The sequence below is a fragment of the Rosa rugosa genome, chromosome 7, assembly GCF_958449725.1.
Source record: "Rosa rugosa chromosome 7, drRosRugo1.1, whole genome shotgun sequence".
Classification (NCBI taxonomy): Eukaryota; Viridiplantae; Streptophyta; class Magnoliopsida; order Rosales; family Rosaceae; genus Rosa; species Rosa rugosa.
Window position 1 is genome coordinate 23,728,853 of NC_084826.1, and position 17,694 is coordinate 23,746,546.

The 17,694-nt window shown below is 35.1% G+C and overlaps 1 protein-coding gene across 1 annotated transcript; it reads left to right on the forward strand.

Moving 5' to 3' along the window:
• Nucleotides 1-13,787: 13,787 nt before the first annotated feature.
• LOC133723083 (cullin-1-like) lies at nucleotides 13,788-14,141 on the forward strand. The gene has a single exon (XM_062149913.1). The coding sequence runs from the start codon at nucleotides 13,788-13,790 to the stop codon at nucleotides 14,139-14,141; it is 354 nt and encodes a 117-aa protein (XP_062005897.1).
• Nucleotides 14,142-17,694: the final 3,553 nt, after the last annotated feature.

Here is a 17,694-nt window from a genome sequence, read left to right on the forward strand (position 1 = left end):
AAAGGACCAGAACTGGAGCTCTAAGACCCCACAAACTCGTCTGGCAACACCTGCCACTTGTTGATGAGGTAGGGAACCACAGTCAACGCGGGGGAGTCACCGGACAAGCAGCATCCTCTCCTGTGCGTTTTCCAACCCTAGGTTTCTTCCTTGTATTCTCGGAGCAAAGCCAGTGTCAGAAATTATCTATTAATTCAATTGTATCAATTAAAAGGATGATTGAACATGAGATTGTTAACTTTCACCAAAACTGTTCATTTATTTAGTGCAATTCGAATGAGAAAACGATTTTTGTTTCTATTGATTTTTGGTAGAGATGATATTTGTAAGTGATTTAAGTTTGAACGGTTAAGTCATATATTTAGATTACCAAATGTAAATAAATAAGTGAAAGATTAGACACACATGTCTATACCGGTATGGATCTAAATTTTACCATTTTACCCCTTAATTTACATCAAAGAACTAATATCACCTAAAAAAATATTTAAAGGCTAAATACTGATTACTACCATGTACTTTGGGTTTATAATCAATTCAGTCCCTGAACTTCTAATTTAATCAAAAACACCCCTGCACTTTCAATTTTGATCTAATAGATCCAATCCGTTAGTCTTCCGTTAAGTGAGTCCGTTAACTCGCTAACGTGGATCATGTGGGACCTATGTTTTGTGATGTGGTATTGAGGTAGCATGCATAGTCAGCTTAGGAGTGGGTCCCACCAAGTCTATGTAAGCTCCTAAGCTAACTAGGCATGTCACCTTATAAGCTCCTAAGCTAACTAGGCATGTCACCTCATCGTCAGCTTACCATATGTGATACTCATTAGTTAGAGTCTATATGATGTAAACCAAGTAAACTTATACTCTCCTGTAATGGACGTTATAACGTTCCGCTACCTTATCAGTTTGGTAGTTTCCAAAAAACTTGACATGCAGCTTATGGATGTGGTTACAGCATATCACTATGGGGATCTAGATTCAGAGATATATATGAAGGTTTCAGATGGACTTCAATTACCTAAATCAAGTGGCTCTAAACCAGAGAGCGTGTTTTCAATAAGATTAAAATGCTCACTATATAGATTAAAACAATCCGAACGGATGTGGTATAACCGTCTAAGTGACTACTTGATTGGGAAGGGATATATTAACAATATTGCACGGGAATGATCATCGATCAAGATATTTTCATTCCTACATATAAATGAGTTTATTTCGTTTTCTTTCTATAATGGCATATTTATTATGCTAAACCTTATATCACCTCTTTTTAGTATCAGTGGTGATATATGTGACATATTTTGTTTTCACAATATATGTGGCGAGAAAATAAAAATAGACGCAGTGGATTGATCAATCATGTTGTGGTGAGACATGATGGATTCAGTTAGGTCCATCCACCCGTATAATTCCTTATGCTATTAGGATTATAGCACCACTTGGGAATATGATTTTATTTACTACTGCAAAAATTGAATCAGACGACGCATTATAGTTTTCCGCCATCTGATTGATTTTTATTTTTTTAGACGTTGTTTTTCTAAAATTCATCGTCTGATATGGAATTATGAATTAGTTCATAAGACGTTTAATGACAGAAACGTTGTATGACCCTAAAAAATTTAAGCGGCAAGTTTCCCACCATGTAAGTGGCGCCAAACCGCATCACATACCCCAAATTTCCCCCAACGTAGCACTTGATCATACGACGAAAAATAATAAAACTGTGGTCTGTGAAGGAATTGTGTCCTAAAACAATCATTTTGATGTAATTATTATTGTAATTATTATTAATCAAAAGAGCAAGTTTATTGTTCATTGCTTATATTTGATATTTGATTGAACAAAGTCCAAGGAATATGAGTTAAAGAGAAAGTAATCTAAAAAGTTAGATGTGTGAGACCTTTACTCTTTTACACTCTTATCCTAAAAGGTTCATAGTCATAGGATTATCACTTGGACATTGATAATCCGGAAAGACTAGCACATACTATGTATGCTCAATATGGAGGATGATATGTCTCTTATCATTTGTGTAGATACACTAATACAAGTATGTGGGTGCTCTTAACTTAAAGAGTACAATGAACGCGATCATTAGAGTTCTTGTATGGAGTCTTACTTACATGTCAAACTTGAACTCTAAATTGCAATAATACAAATTAGTCCTTTGACCTGAGACACCATAGTTGTCTTATGAGTGAATGGATTATCTCTTGATGATGCAATAATATTGTGTCCCTTAATGGATATAATAGATGCATTCATTGGTATAATCAATTCGGTCATGGAGACATGTGAGTGTACAATAAGGAATCTCTATCCTTAAGTAAATAAGGTGTATGTTCAAAGATGTGATTCAATGAGTCTTTGGCCAAAGCAATGAATGAGATTAAAAAGGAGTTTCTAATCACATTCTAAGAACCACATAAGAAAGAAAATCACATTAGGGGATTGACATATTAATTCCATACCCCGATGATGTGATTTAGAACATCGTGTTAGAGAAGGACCGTATTGTATTGTAATTCCAATTGAATAGGTTCTTTGTCATTCTACATTAACTAAGGTAGTCATGATATGTTGCAAGACGTCACTCATGACTTGTGAAGTCCCCGAGGATTAATAAACATTTATAATCCTAATAACAAGGGAGAATCAAAAATGGAGTTTTTGATTCGTAAACAAAATAGAATGGTTTCTATAAACTTCACTGCCTTGTTAATTAGAACCTAAGAGATCGCACACCATATAAGTGGATCATTGAGATTGTATATGAAGAAGATTAAACAAGAGTTGGCTATGACCAAATAATTAATTAGATTTATTATTTGGACATAATTAGGATTTTCGGGTAAAAGCCAAACCTATTGGGCCTAAACGATTGTCGGGTTTTGGTGTGGACTTGGGCTTCACTAAATGAGATTTAAATGAAAGCCCAAGACACATTTTTAGTGCTCAATAACTTGTATGGACCAGCCAACATATTTGATTTATTAAAGTCAATATTTTTCTTTTAGTAATTGGAGTTATTTCCTATTATATAAAAGAGAAAGTATGGACATAATAATAAGAGTGTCTCCACACCATTATTTTCATATTAGAGAGAGAGAGAGAGAGAGAGAGAGAGAGTTCTCTCTTGGTCCATTTGCAGAAATTAAAGAAAAGAAGAACACATGCATAATTTCTTCTTTTCTTTCATCTTTCTTCATCTCTTAATTCACTTGGTGAAGATCCTTAGAGGCCATATCCTTTTGTGGCTTTACTTGTTACATCAAGGAGGAGATTACAAGCACAAGAAGGAGTACAAGAAGGAGTTCTTAATTCAAGGTGCTTCAAGGTGGAGGAAACACACACAAGGAGAGATCAAGGAGAGGAACTTTGGTACGTGGTTCACTTGGATCAGATTAAAATCACGCTCCAAGGGTGAGTAGAACATAAACTACTTCTTTGTTCTTCCTTACTATGCATGCTATGTTTATACACATATCATAATAAGCCAAGATCATGGGTTAAAGGAATGGATTTTATGTTTAGTTAGTAGTTTAATTGTTAAACTAATTCCGCACGAATTAAAAAGTTTTGAAATCCATTCATTCCTACAATTGGTATCAAAGCCATTGGCTTAATTTTGATATGTTATAAACATGGCTAAGTATGTTGGTTGATGTGATTTTCTTAAGCTTAGAGTAATATGTAATTTAGAGCATAAAATTTACTTTATCATAAAAGTTATGAAGCATGTGATGTAAGGTAGATTTTATGATAGCAAGAAAAGATTTCTAGAAATTACATGTAAGAAGTGGTTTAAGTTTTATGAAACTTTGATGCATATGAGATATGTATTAAGGGGTTCTATATGTTTCTTAATTAAGGTGTTAATCTTAGAAACATGTTAGATGATATATGCTTTAGGGTATGCATATTTTTTTATTTTGGCTTCAAAGATGAAGTAAACAAGTGTTCAATGGAAGAACATAAAGCTGGAATTTTATTTCCAGCTTTTTGGAACATGTCTAAACTAGTTGTGAACTAGCTAATTTTTCATGGTGTTTGCTCTCACTTTTGATCCATAAATTCATGAATTGATATTTACCTAATAGTTAATGATGACATAAAATCATTTCCATGTTTCCCTCACCAAATAGTTGGTAGAGTTAGTCATCTTTATTATTAGTTTCTCTAAATCACTCACCAAAAGTTGGTGATGCATGATATAAAACATTATTCTCTAAATCACTCACCAAAAGTTGGTGATGCATGATGTAAAACATTATCCCTAAATCACTCACCAAAAGTTGGTGGTGCATGATGTAAAACATTATCCCCTAAATGACTCACCAAAAGTTAGTGATGTATGATGTAAGACATCATCTCATAAATTACTCAACTAATTTACTTGCATTAAATTAAAGTAATTTAGTGGTTAACTTATTTTGATTGAGTTAATTATGCTTGTTTAATTAACCTTATTAATCTTGGTTAATTAAAGGTTGATTATGGACTATGGCCTAATATAATTGAGCATGAGATTGGCCGACTATTCATTTTGAATGAATGTGGTTATGTAATTAAAGTAGTTAATTCATTTGGGTTATGTAATTAATTTAATTAATTCATTTGGTTGTGTAACTAAGTAGCGTATTTAATTTATTCAAGTTTGATTAAAGAGTGGATGAGGGGCATACAAGCTCCCATTTAAATTTAATCAAACTTGAATAAATTAAATAAGCTACTTAGTTACACAACCAAATGAATTAATTAAATTAATTACATAACCGAAATAAATTAACTACTTTAATTATATAACCACATTCATTCAAAATGAATAGTCGGCCAATCTCATGCTCAATTATATTAGGCCATAGTCCATAATCATCCTTTAATTAACCAAGATTAATAAGGTTAATTAAACAAGCATAATTAACTCAATCAAAATAAGTTAACCACTAAATTACTTTAATTTAATGCAAGTAAATTAGTTGAGTGATTTATGAGATGATGTCTTACATCATGCATCACTAACTTTTGGTGAGTAATTTAGGGGATAATGTTTTACATCATGCATCACCAACTTTTGGTGAGTGATTTAGGGGATAATGTTTTACATCATGCATCACTAACTTTTGGTGAGTGATTTAGGGGATAATGTTTTACATCATGCATCACCAACTTTTGGTGAGTGATTTAGAGAATAATGTTTTATATCATGCATCACCAACTTTTGGTGAGTGATTTAGAGAAACTAATAATAAAGATGACTAACTCTACCAACTATTTGGTGAGGGAAACATGGAAATGATTTTATGTCATCATTAACTATTAGGTAAATATCAATTCATGAATTTATGGATCAAAAGTGAGAGCAAACACCATGAAAAATTAGCTAGTTCACAACTAGTTTAGACATGTTCCAAAAAGCTGGAAATAAAATTCCAGCTTTATATTCTTCCATTGAACACTTGTTTACTTCATCTTTGAAGCCAAAAAAAAACATGCATACCCTAAAGCATATATCATCTAACATGTTTCTAAGATTAACACCTTAATTAAGAAACATATAGAACCCCTTAATACATATCTCATATGCATCAAAGTTTTATAAAACTTAAACAACTTCTTACATGTAATTTCTAGAAACCTTTTCTTGCTATCATAAAATCTACCTTACATCACATGCTTCATAACTTTTACGATAAAGCAAATTTTATGATCTAAATTACATATTACTCTAAGCTTAAGAAAACATCAACTAACATACTTAGCCATGTTTATAACATATCAAAATTAAGCCAATGGCTTTGATACCAATTGTAGGAATGGATGGATTTCAAAACTTTTTAATTAGTGCGGAATTAGTTTAACAATTAAACTACTAACTAAACATAAAATCCATTCCTTTAACCCATGATCTTGGCTTATTATGATATGTGTATAAACATAGCATGCATAGTAAGGAAGAACAAAGAAGTAGTTTATGTTCTACTCACCCTTGGAGCGTGATTTTAATCCGATCCAAGTGAACCACGTACCAAAGTTCCTCTCCTTGATCTCTCCTTGTGTGTGTTTCCTCCACCTTGAAACACCTTGAATTAAGAACTCCTTCTTGTACTCCTTCTTGTGCTTGTAATCTCCTCCTTGATGTAACAAGTAAAGCCACAAAATGATATGGCCTCTAAGGATCTTCACCAAGTGAATCAAGAGATGAAGAAAGATGAAAGAAAAGAAGAAATTTTATGCAAGTGTTCTTCTTTCCTTTAATTTCTGCAAATGGACCAAGAGAGAATGATAGGAGCATTTTAATGTGGTATTTTAATAGTTAATTCCTCACATTTTGTTTAGTTAATTCCTTAACGAATCGATTTTTAACTCAATTTCTATTTTTAGGTACATTGGAGTAGATGATGATGAAATAAGTGTTAGGTCCATAATTACCTAGAAATGATGGAGAAAAATGGAAATGCACTAAAAAGGTCAACTTTACACATTTTCCTACTCCGGCTAGGAGAAACCAAGCCAAGCAAGGAAGAAGGAGCGACCACCTGACCAAATGAACTCCAAATGAGCTGAAACCTTCCAGATCCATTATAGACATCCTAAGAAACATTTCTTATGAAGAGTACAAGAGCCAGATAGAAGTGGAAGGCCTTCAAACAGTCAACCCAATTTTTTGCAGAAGCAAAACTGGAAAACTGGACCTGTAAGGAGTCCAGCAGCAATTCCGGCCCAACGGCATGGAAATAAATTCTGAAAATTTGACAGCATGATCTACACTCATGGTGGATCATTTCCTATGAAAAAGTCACAGGCAAAATCTGAAGTCTTGGTAGAGAATTAGAATTAATTGAAGGAAAAATGAGCAGAAAGTGACTTAAACCTAACAAATTCCATTAAGTGTTTAAGTATTCAAACCTAACATTCCATTAGTGTTTAAGTGCTCAAACCTAACCCATCATGATTTATTTAAGGCCAAATAGTATTACTTGGTAGCCTATATATAGAGGCTACAACAAAGAAGAACAACACATTCCTTCATCCATTTCATCTTCTTTGTCTCTCCATTTCCTTTCCATTTTTCTCTCCATCCTCTAGTTTCAAGTTTCTGCATTTTCAAGCAAAGAGAAGAAGGGAAAAAGAAGCCATGAAGCCTCCTAGCCGTCATCATCCACCTTGTGCCGTGATGGTGAAGTCTTGCTTTCAAGATTCAAGATCAACGTCTCAAGCTCTTCATCATCCATTCCCTTCACGGTGTAATTCTATCTTTTTCCTTGTAACTTCTTTTGGTTTTCTTTGTTTAGATTTGTAGAACTATTAATTGTAGTTAACAATAACGTTTAGGGCAAAGTTTAAGCCCAATTTCTATGTTTGAATAAAGATTTCGAATTCCATAATTGTGATTCTAAGTTGCTTATGTGAGTTTGTTCGATTGAATTTGCTTGATAGAAAACTTTTATATGTTTATCTTATTTGGGTCGACACTTATATGATTTGCATGTAATTGGTGCTAGATTTTGGTAAACGATTCACCTAATAGTTTTGTGAACCTAAATCACAAGGAGTAAAGGCTTTGGACAAAGGTCGAATTCAATTGAAGAGGATTGCAAATAGGTGAACTTATTCATAACTAGGTTGTGCACTTAAGTTGATAACTTTTCTCTATGCTTCTTGCGTTGAACATGTTTTGATTAGCTAGCTTTCTAGACTTTGATTGCATGTTTAATAGGATTGATCTAGGTGCTTTCATTTGGATTAATTAGTTAAGGAAAGTAAAATATGGGAAATCATTTGCTTCGAATGTTTCACATGATCAACTTCTTTCTCATGACTTGGATGATCAATTATAGGGTTTGAATCGAATTTGATTACATGGAATTGGTTTTGATCTTTGTTTTTTACGTTCCATTCTTGTATAGGTGTTTTTGTATTTTCTTTATTTTATTTATTTTAATTTTCGAAACTCTAATCCTAAACCCCCTTTGTTTTGTTATTTTGTATATATCATTTGTTTTATTTTTGTAAATATTATACTTTTTACTTAATTTAATTCTTTATTTATTTTTGCAATTACATGTGTATTCTCAATCCCCGGCTAGAACGATCCCTACTTATTCTATACTAACAACTACATTTTGCAGGGTTAAATTGCGCGCTTGCTTATAGCGTATCAGATAACTCTCTCTCTCTCTCTCTAATCTGAAAATAATGGTGTGGAGACACTCTTATTATTATGTCCATACTTTTGAAGGATGGTTATAGAGTAGTTTTTGATAAACTAAGTGGTTTTGTATCTATTAATGAACGCATGATATGTCATGCTAATATTATTGATGGTCTCTTTCATCTAGCTTTAGATGGTAGTATTAACTGTATGAAGGAAAATGCTTTGGGATCTAAGAGATCTCAGGAAACGGTTAACCCCATTAAGATGTGGCACCTTAAGCTTGGTCATATTAGCCAAGATAGAATTCACAAATTATCCAAAATGGATATTTAGAGTCGTTAGGATCTGATCCTATGCCTACTTGTGAGTCTTGTCTAAAAGGAAAAATGACCAAGTCACATTATGGTGGACAAAGAACAAGAGTTAAAGAACTCTTAGGCCTAATACATACCGATGTATGTGGTCCCATGTCCACTATTAGTAAAGGTGGATTCTCATACTTCATAACCTTTACCGATGACTACTCTCGGTTTGGTTATATATACCTTATGAAGCACAAATCTGAAGCCTTTGAAAAGTTCAAAGAATTTAAGAATGAAGTTGAGAAACAAACCGACAGAAGTATTAAGGCTCTAAGATCTGATCGAGGAGGCGAATACTTAAGCAATGAGTTTATTGATTATCTCAAACAAGAAGGCATTGTTTCTTCACTAGCTCCTCCTGGAACACCACAACTCAATGGTGTCTCTGAAAGGAGCAATCGAACTTTGTTGGACATGGTTCGTTCTATGATGAGCTATACTGATTTACCTATATCCTATTGGGGATATGCACTTCAAACAGCAATTTATTTGTTGAATAGAGTGCCTTCCAAGTCCGTCCCTCTTACACCATATATATGAGATGTGGCATGGGAAGAAACCAAGTCTCAATCATATTAAGATTTGGGGTTGTCCAGCTTATGTCAAAAGACTAGAACCAGGCAAGCTTGAAGCTAGATCAAGCAAGTGTTTATTTGTGGGATGTCCTAAAGATAGTTTAGGATATTATTTCTATCAACCTGAAGAACAAAAGGTGTTTGTTAGCAGGAATGCCACTTTCCTTGAAAGGGACTACGTCCTTGATGGAAATGTTGAGCAAATGGTAGAACTCAAGGAAGTGTCCAACAAGCCACAAACTAACACTTCATTTCCCGTTGAGCAACTTCGTGAACCAACTATAACACAAACTCCAAGAATATCTAGTAGGATCCGGATACCTCCCAAGAGGTATGGTTTGTGTCATGATAGCCTTGGGGAGTTAAATCTCCTTGGTGATAATGAAAACCTGCATGATCCTTCTAGTTATAATGAAGTAATGTCAGACATTGACTCAAAGAAATGGCAAGAAGCCATGGAATCCGAGATTGACTCTATGTATACCAATCAAGTCTGGACTCTCGTTGACCCTCCACCTGGTATTAGACCAATTGGAAACAAATAGGTCTTCAAGAAAAAGATAGGCTCAGATGGTAAAATAGAAAACTACAAAGCTAGGTTGGTGGCAAAAGGCTATAAGCAAAGAGAGGGCATTGATTATGAAGATACGTTCTCTCCTGTTGCCATGGTTAAATCCATTAGGATATTATTTGCTGTAGCTGCTTACTATGATTATGAGATATGGCAAATGGACGTAAAGACTGCCTTTCTGAATGGCAAGCTTGAGGAAGAGCTTTATATGGATCAACCTGAAGGCTTTGCGTCTAAAGATGACATTCATAAAGTGTGTAAGCTTCATAGGTCCATCTATGGACTCAAGCAAGCTTCAAGGAGTTGGAACATCCGTTTTGATGATGCAGTCAAATCTTTTGGTTTCACACAAAACATGGATGAACCTTGTGTTTACAAGAAGGTCAGTGGGAGTGCTGTTGTGTTCCTTGTACTTTATGTAGATGACATCCTACTTTTTGGGAATGATGTAGGAATGTTATCTTCAATTAAAGTTTGGTTGTCCAAGACCTTCCTTATGAAGGATCTTGGAGAAGCTGCCTATGTACTAGGAATAAAGATCTATAGAGACAGATCAAAAAGATTAATTGGATTATCTCAATCATTGTACATAGATAAAGTGCTGAATAGATTTCACATGGAACAATCTAGGAAGGGTTTTTTGCCTGTAAGACATGGGATTCACCTTTCTAAGAAAATGTGCCCACAAACGATTGAGGAAGTGCAAAAGATGAGCAAAATCCCATATGCGTCTGCAATAGGGAGCCTCATGTATGCGATGCTATGCACTAGACCTGATATTAGTTATGGCGTAAGCATAACCAGTCGATATCAGTCCAATCCAGGTTTAGAACACTGGAATGCTGTTAAGAATATCCTCAAATACTTGAGAAGGACTAAAGATTTATTCCTCGTTTATGGAGGTAGTGATTTGCAATCAGAGTTGCAAGTGGAAGCATACACAGACTCAGATTTTCAATCTGATGTGAATGACAGAAAATCCACATCAGGGTTTGTCTTCACCTTGAATGGAGGTGCAGTAAATTGGAGAAGCTGCAAACAAAGCGTTACTGCAAATTCCACTATTGAGGCAGAATACATTGCAGCTGCAGAGGCTGCAAAGGAAGCAGTTTGGATGAAAAAGTTCATCATTGAACTTGATGTTGTTCCTACCATTGAGTCACCGATTCCACTTTACTGTGACAACAATGGGGCAATTGCTCAAGCCAAGGAACCAATGTCTCATCAAAAATCCAAACACATCGAAAGACGTTTCCATATCATAAGAGAGATTGTTAATCGTGGAGACGTTAACATTCTCAAAGTAGCATCTGTTGATAACATATCGGATCCATTCACTAAGCCTTTATCACAAGCAAAGCTAGAACAACATCTTGAGAAGATGGGTGTACGTTTCATGGCTGATTGGGTTTAGTACAAGTGGGAGATTGAAGGAATTGTGTCCTAAAACAATCATTTTGATGTAATTATTATTAATCAAAACGGCAAGTTGATTGTTCATTGCTTATATTTGATATTTGATTGAACAAAGTCCAAGGAATATGAGTTAAAGAGAAAGTAATCTAAAGAGTTAGATGTGTGAGACCTTTACTCTTTTACACTCTTATCCTAAAAGGTTCATAGTCATAGGATTATCACTTGGACATTGATAATCCGGAAAGACTAGCACATACTATGTATGCTCAATATGGAGGATGATATGTCTCTTATCATTTGTGTAGAGACTCTAATACAAGTATGTGGGTGCTCTTAACTTAAAGAGTACACTGAACGCGATCATTAGAGTTCTTGTATGGAGTCTTACTTATATGTCAAACTTGAACTCTAAATTGCAATAATACAAATTAGTCCTTTGACCTGAGACACCATAGTTGTCTTATGAGTGAATGGATTATCTCTTGATGATGCAATAATATTGTGTCCCTTAATGGATATAATAGATGCATTCATTGGTATAATCAATTCGGTCATGGAGACATGTGAGTGTACAATAAGGAATCTCTATCCTTAAGTAAATAAGGTGTATGTTCAAAGATGTGATTCAATGAGTCTTTGGCCAAAGCAATGAATGAGATTAAAAAGGAGTTTCTAATCACATGTGAGTGTACAATAAGGAATCTCTATCCTTAAGTAAATAAGGTGTATGTTCAAAGATGTGATTCAATGAGTCTTTGGCCAAAGCAATGAATGAGATTAAAAAGGAGTTTCTAATCACATTCTAAGAATCACATAAGAAAGAAAATCACATTAGGGGATTGACATATTAATTCCATACCCCGATGATGTGATTTAGAACATCGTGTTAGAGAAGGACCGTATTGTATTGTAATTCCAATTGAATAGATTCTTTGTCATTCTACATTAACTAGGGTAGTCATGATATGTTGCAAGACGTCACTCATGACTTGTGAAGTCCCCGAGGATTAATAAACATTTATAATCCTAATAACAAGGGAGAATCAAAAATGGAGTTTTTGATTCGTAAACAAAATAGAATAGTTTCTATAAACTTCACTGCCTTGTTAATTAGAATCTAAGAGATCGCACACCATATAAGTGGATCCTTGAAATTGTATATGAAGAAGATTAAACAAGAGTTGGTTATGACCAAATAATTAATTAGATTTATTATTTGGACATAATTAGGATTTTCGAGTAAAAACCGAACCTATTGGGCCTAAACGATTGTCGGGTTTTGGTGTGGACTTGGGCTTCACTAAATGAGATTTAAATGAAAGCCCAAGACACATTTTTAGTGCCCAATAACTTGTATGGACCAGCCAACATATTGGCTTTATTAAAGTCAATATTTTTTTTTTAGTAATTGGAGTTATTTCCTATTATATAAAAGAGAAAGTATGGACATAATAATAAGAGTGTCTCCACACCATTATTTTCAGATTAGAGAGAGAGAGAGACAGAGAGAGAGAGAGAGTTCTCTCTTGGTCCATTTGCAGAAATTAAAGGATAGAAGAACACTTGCATAATTTCTTCTTTTCTTTCATCTTTTTTCATCTCTTGATTCACTTGGTGAAGATCCTTAGAGGTCATATCCTTTTGTGGCTTTACTTGTTACATCACGGAGGAGATTACAAGCACAAGAAGGAGTTCTTAATTCAAGGTGCTTCAAGGTGGAGGAAACACACACAAGGAGAGATCAAGGAGAGGAACTTTGGTACGTGGTTCACTTGGATCGGATTAAAATCACGCTCCAAGGGTGAGTAGAACATAAACTACTTCTTTGTTCTTCCTTACTATGCATGCTATGTTTATACACATATCATAATAAGCCAAGATCATGGGTTAAAGGAATGGATTTTATGTTTAGTTAGTAATTTAATTGTTAAACTAATTCCGCACTAATTAAAAAGTTTTGAAATCCATCCATTCCTACAGTCTGATCAATATGTTTGACAGAAAGGAGTGAGATTTCCCTCGATGAATATATACTCTTCACAAACTCTGTCTCCTCAAACCCCAGATAGAAAGGAAAAAAAAACACTTTACTCGATTCCTCGAACACTTTGAAGAGAGAAGGCAGAAATATTTGACATCAATATCTCAGTAGGGAATAGTAAATGGTGAACATGATGATGCACACCATTTATGAACTGAAGTTTGTATTATTAAGAACCTCATGTTCTTTATAATTTTGCAATTATTAATGGCTACAAGATAGTCTTGAACATTCCTCCGGAGATTTTTTTTATCCTTGCGCAAATAAGCTCATTTTTTTCATGAAGGATTAGTTGAAGCCTTTTTGCAAAGAAAAGTCTAGGCAAACCTAGATATGTTTTTTTCCCAAAAAATTAACGGATAAATTATTCATCCTATGTAAAAAGGTTAGGTTTCCCAAAAAAAGATATGCCAACTGCATTCAACTTTGATATATTAAACTTGAATTTCTTCATTCGGTTGGTACGTGCATCATTGATGCCGAGTTTGATGGCCAAGACATTGAATTGGTTGTGTCAATTTTTCATGATGCTCTCTTGGTGCTATTTAATAATGCTGATAGATTGAGCCTTTAAAAAAAAGACTCAGTTGGGCATTGCTGATGATGTCTTGGTTAGATTGGTTAATTCTGTGTCATGCAGCAAGTACAAAATACTCGATATGGAGCCAAGTACAGGGACTGGAGAACGCAATGTTGTGTTCAACTGTAAGTTCAGAACACAAAAGAAAAGACTTGAGCTCCCTTTTCACAAGCTGATCGATAAGAAGAAGGTGATTGAAAAAGTTGACAGGGAGAGGATCAATATGATAGACATTGCACTTGTGCGTGTTGCAAAGAACCAAAAAATTATCGATCATAAGGATCTGATTAGGGACTGTGTTGAGCAAGTACAGAATTTCAAGCCCGATATCACAGTGATTGAGAGACAGATTAGTAGTCTGGTTTGTCGTGACTACCTAGAGAAACAGAAGCCTAAGGGAGCACCTGAAGCGCTTTACATTTATCTCCCCTGAGGGTGCTTAAAGAACTTTTTTCCCTGTTAACGAGGAAGAGAAATTGCGAAAATAGAACAAAAGAAAAGGAAAAGGAAACCGTTTTTTTTTTCTTGTTCTTTGACTTACAAAGAGGCTCAAACCAAATATTTCTTGATAAAAAAAAAATAACAAAGAACTTTGATATAGTAAACTAGACTTGGAATATAAAAAAATATCTGAAAAAAAAAAAAAAAAAACTAACTAATAAAAGTAGCATATCTGATCCTATATTGACATCCAACTTTTATACATGAAGACCAGCTGCTACATAGGTTACCATCTTGCATCATCATCCCAAATTGAGTCCAACAGCTTCACTTAAACCTCACAGCTGCAAAATCACAAACTGTACAAGCCTTTATCTCCAAATCATAGAACCCATAGACCATAGTTAAAACACAAGATTATCCTAATAGAAATTCTCTTAATTAAAGAAATTAATGATGGGATCATCTACCAAAATAAGAAGAAGTTGTTGGCGATGTTTACAGTGGTGCTAGAGCGGTCCACGCACCACGGGAGGTGCATGTGATGGCGTTTGTCATAGATGGAGGTTGGGACCGTACCATAGGGCTTAGGTAGATCTTGCACCACCAAAACCTGTCAAGAATTCTCAACACAGACTAGCTTGGTTTAACTAGCATCAGTTTTGGTTTCGATTATATTTTTTACAAAGATTGAAATTTTTATCCAAATCTAGCACAAATCGATAAGAGAGCAGGACATTACTACTGCAGCCTTTCTAGATCTAAGAATTAGATCTTCAGTCGTTTTCACAGCGTAGAACCCGATTTTTTCACTTAAAATAAAAAATCGGCATTGAATTGGCGAGTTTGGTTTGGTCAAGTTCCTGTTTAGCTGGTTTTTTATTTTTCGGTGCATAAAAGTTCACCGCCAGCTAATGCCTACCTACAAATTGGCTACAAAATTGTTTGACACATTACTTTTTAGTTACGAATTAGTGTCACTTGATTATGATGTTGTGTAGTTAGCAAATTCATTGGTTTTTCATCTAAATCTAGTATAAATCGATAGGAGAGCATGACATTGCTACTACAGTCTTTCTAGATCTATGAAATAGATCTTCAATCGTTTTCACAATGTAAAGACCAAATACATAAAACCATATTTTGTGCCCAAATCAACATCTTAAAATGGTAATAGAGGAGATACATGAAAAGAATAACAAAGGAATTAATCAAGCATAACCAAGAACCAAATGATGAAGAGAGAATGATCTTTAGCGTGATTGTTGTGTTTGGTTGCTTTGCGACTAGAGAGAGGAAGGAATGAAAGAAAAAGGATTAAATTCAATTTAGTTCCTCAAACTTTAGGGCTAAAATCAGTTTAGTCCCTGATTTTTTTTTCATCACGATGGTCCCTACACTTCTAAAATGCATCACCCTTGTCCCAAACTTTGAATTTGGCTCGAAACATGACGTCATGTGCTGAGTTCTCGGAGCCCACTTTTCAGCCTTTGACCCTGCAAGAAGGGTAAATTACCAAAATAACCTTTTAGGCTAAATTCATTAAAAAAAAATTGAGAGCTTTCTCTCATACAGAAGCCCCTTCTCCTTGATCACTTCATCCTCACCGGCCGATTCCTCTTCATCTTCTCTTTCCAGCACCACTTCAATCGTAGTGGGTATTGCTTCCCATCAATTTCCAATCACCCACATCAAAATCAAAGGCTCTTTCTTCAAACCCAGATCAAGCGAGACAATCGTCGGCATGTCGAGCTTCCGGGTCAGGTTGTGTGGAGCTCGAGTCCCCCTCTCAACGATCCTAACTCCCCCATCATTGGATTCCTCTTCACCGATGCTGAGTCCGTCCTCGCCCCTCTTCCTCGCCATTGACTCCAACCATGCCAAGGTTGTCAAGCCCATAATCGAATGCGCCTCGGACTCTTTTCCGGGGAGATCGACTCCGCCGGCCCCAAGTTCATAATATCCAAGCTCATCGACTCCGTCTGCAAGTACGGCGGCCTCGGCGAGGAGCCAATTGAGCTCACCGTTGTTAGATCACCGTTGGTGGCTATCAGAGGGGACTGATTGGTGAGTATTGTTAGGACTTGTTATAATGTGTACCTTGGTGGATTGAATGGGACCAATCAAATTTGTGCCAAGTCTGTTTTGGCTTAGATTTTGGTCATTGTCTTCACCAAAGTGGAGGCCGATGCTATGTATATCACCATTTCCAGGGTTTTTGTCAACGAATTGTTGGAATTCACTGATAAGAAATTGAATGAAGAGGGCTCCATTTTGTTCTGCCAGAATTTCATCAATGAGGTATGGAAGCAGTGTTCCTTGAGATACATTGATCGCAAGAGGATGGCGGTGGTCTGAAGGAGATACGAAAGAGGATCGCGGTGGGCTTGGATTGTGATGTTGGGTTTGGAATTAAGAGTGGATTTAGGGTTTGGAATTGAGAAATGTCCATTTTACCCTTCTTAAGGGGTCTATCGCTGAAAAGTGGGCCTCCATGTTGGCTCCAACTTAGCACATGACGTCATATTTTGAGCCAAATTCAAATTTTGGACGAGGATGATGCAATTTAGAAGCGCAGAGACCATCGTGATTAAAAAAAAGAAAATCAGGGACCAAACTGAGTTTAGCCGTAAAGTTCGAGAGACTAAACTAAATTTAATCCAAGAAAGAAATACGGGGTGGGATGGATAAGTGGATAACAGCTAGAGAAAAAAAAATTGAATGATTGATATAAGGTAACGAGAAAGTAATGAAGTGTGCGCAAGCCTAAGATTAAGTATTTACAATAAATAGAAACATGACAGCTCAATTAAATAAGTAATTATAACTTATTCAAACCCGGTTCAGTTCAGTTGAACACGGCTTTTTCACTTACAAAATAAAAAATCGGCACCAAATTGGCCAGTATGGTTTGGTCGGGTTCTTGTTTCTCTAAGTGGTGCGGTACAGTTTTGGCTGGTTTTTAGTTTTTCGATGCATAAAAGTTCACCGCTAACTAATGCCTACCTAGAAATTGGCTACAAAATTGTTTGACAAATTACTTTTTAGTTACAAATTAGTGTCACTTAGTTACGATTTTGTGTAATTAGTAAATTTATTGGGTTTTCTTTTTTTATAATTATCAAGTTTCATCTTTTGACTTAATCAGGTGCACAAATTTCGAGATGCATATCTACGATTTGGCTACAATGTATTGCACAATGCTGTATTTTAGTTATGTTTTAGTGCTATTTAGCTACGATTTAATTAGTAGCATTTGGCTAGTGTATGTATTCTAATCTAATTTTAGTTACATAATCTATACACTATATTATCAGTATTATTATTATTATTTTTTTATAACAATTAGACTCATATATATATTTTTTATATATAACCGGACTTAATAATATATATATTTTTTTATTTAAGAAAATTAAAATATCTATAAAATATCTACTTCTAATTGTACACATGGACAGTGGGGCCTCAATGATGACGTGGAGTAAAGAGGGCCTCCTCCAGTCCTCCAATGCCGGTATTTACATGCTTTGGTAGCTCCAATA

What these genes read in the sequence shown, in the direction of transcription:
- LOC133723083 (XM_062149913.1), top strand. Translation starts at nt 13,788, where the DNA reads ATGGAGCCAAGTACAGGGACTGGAGAACGCAATGTTGTGTTCAACTGT.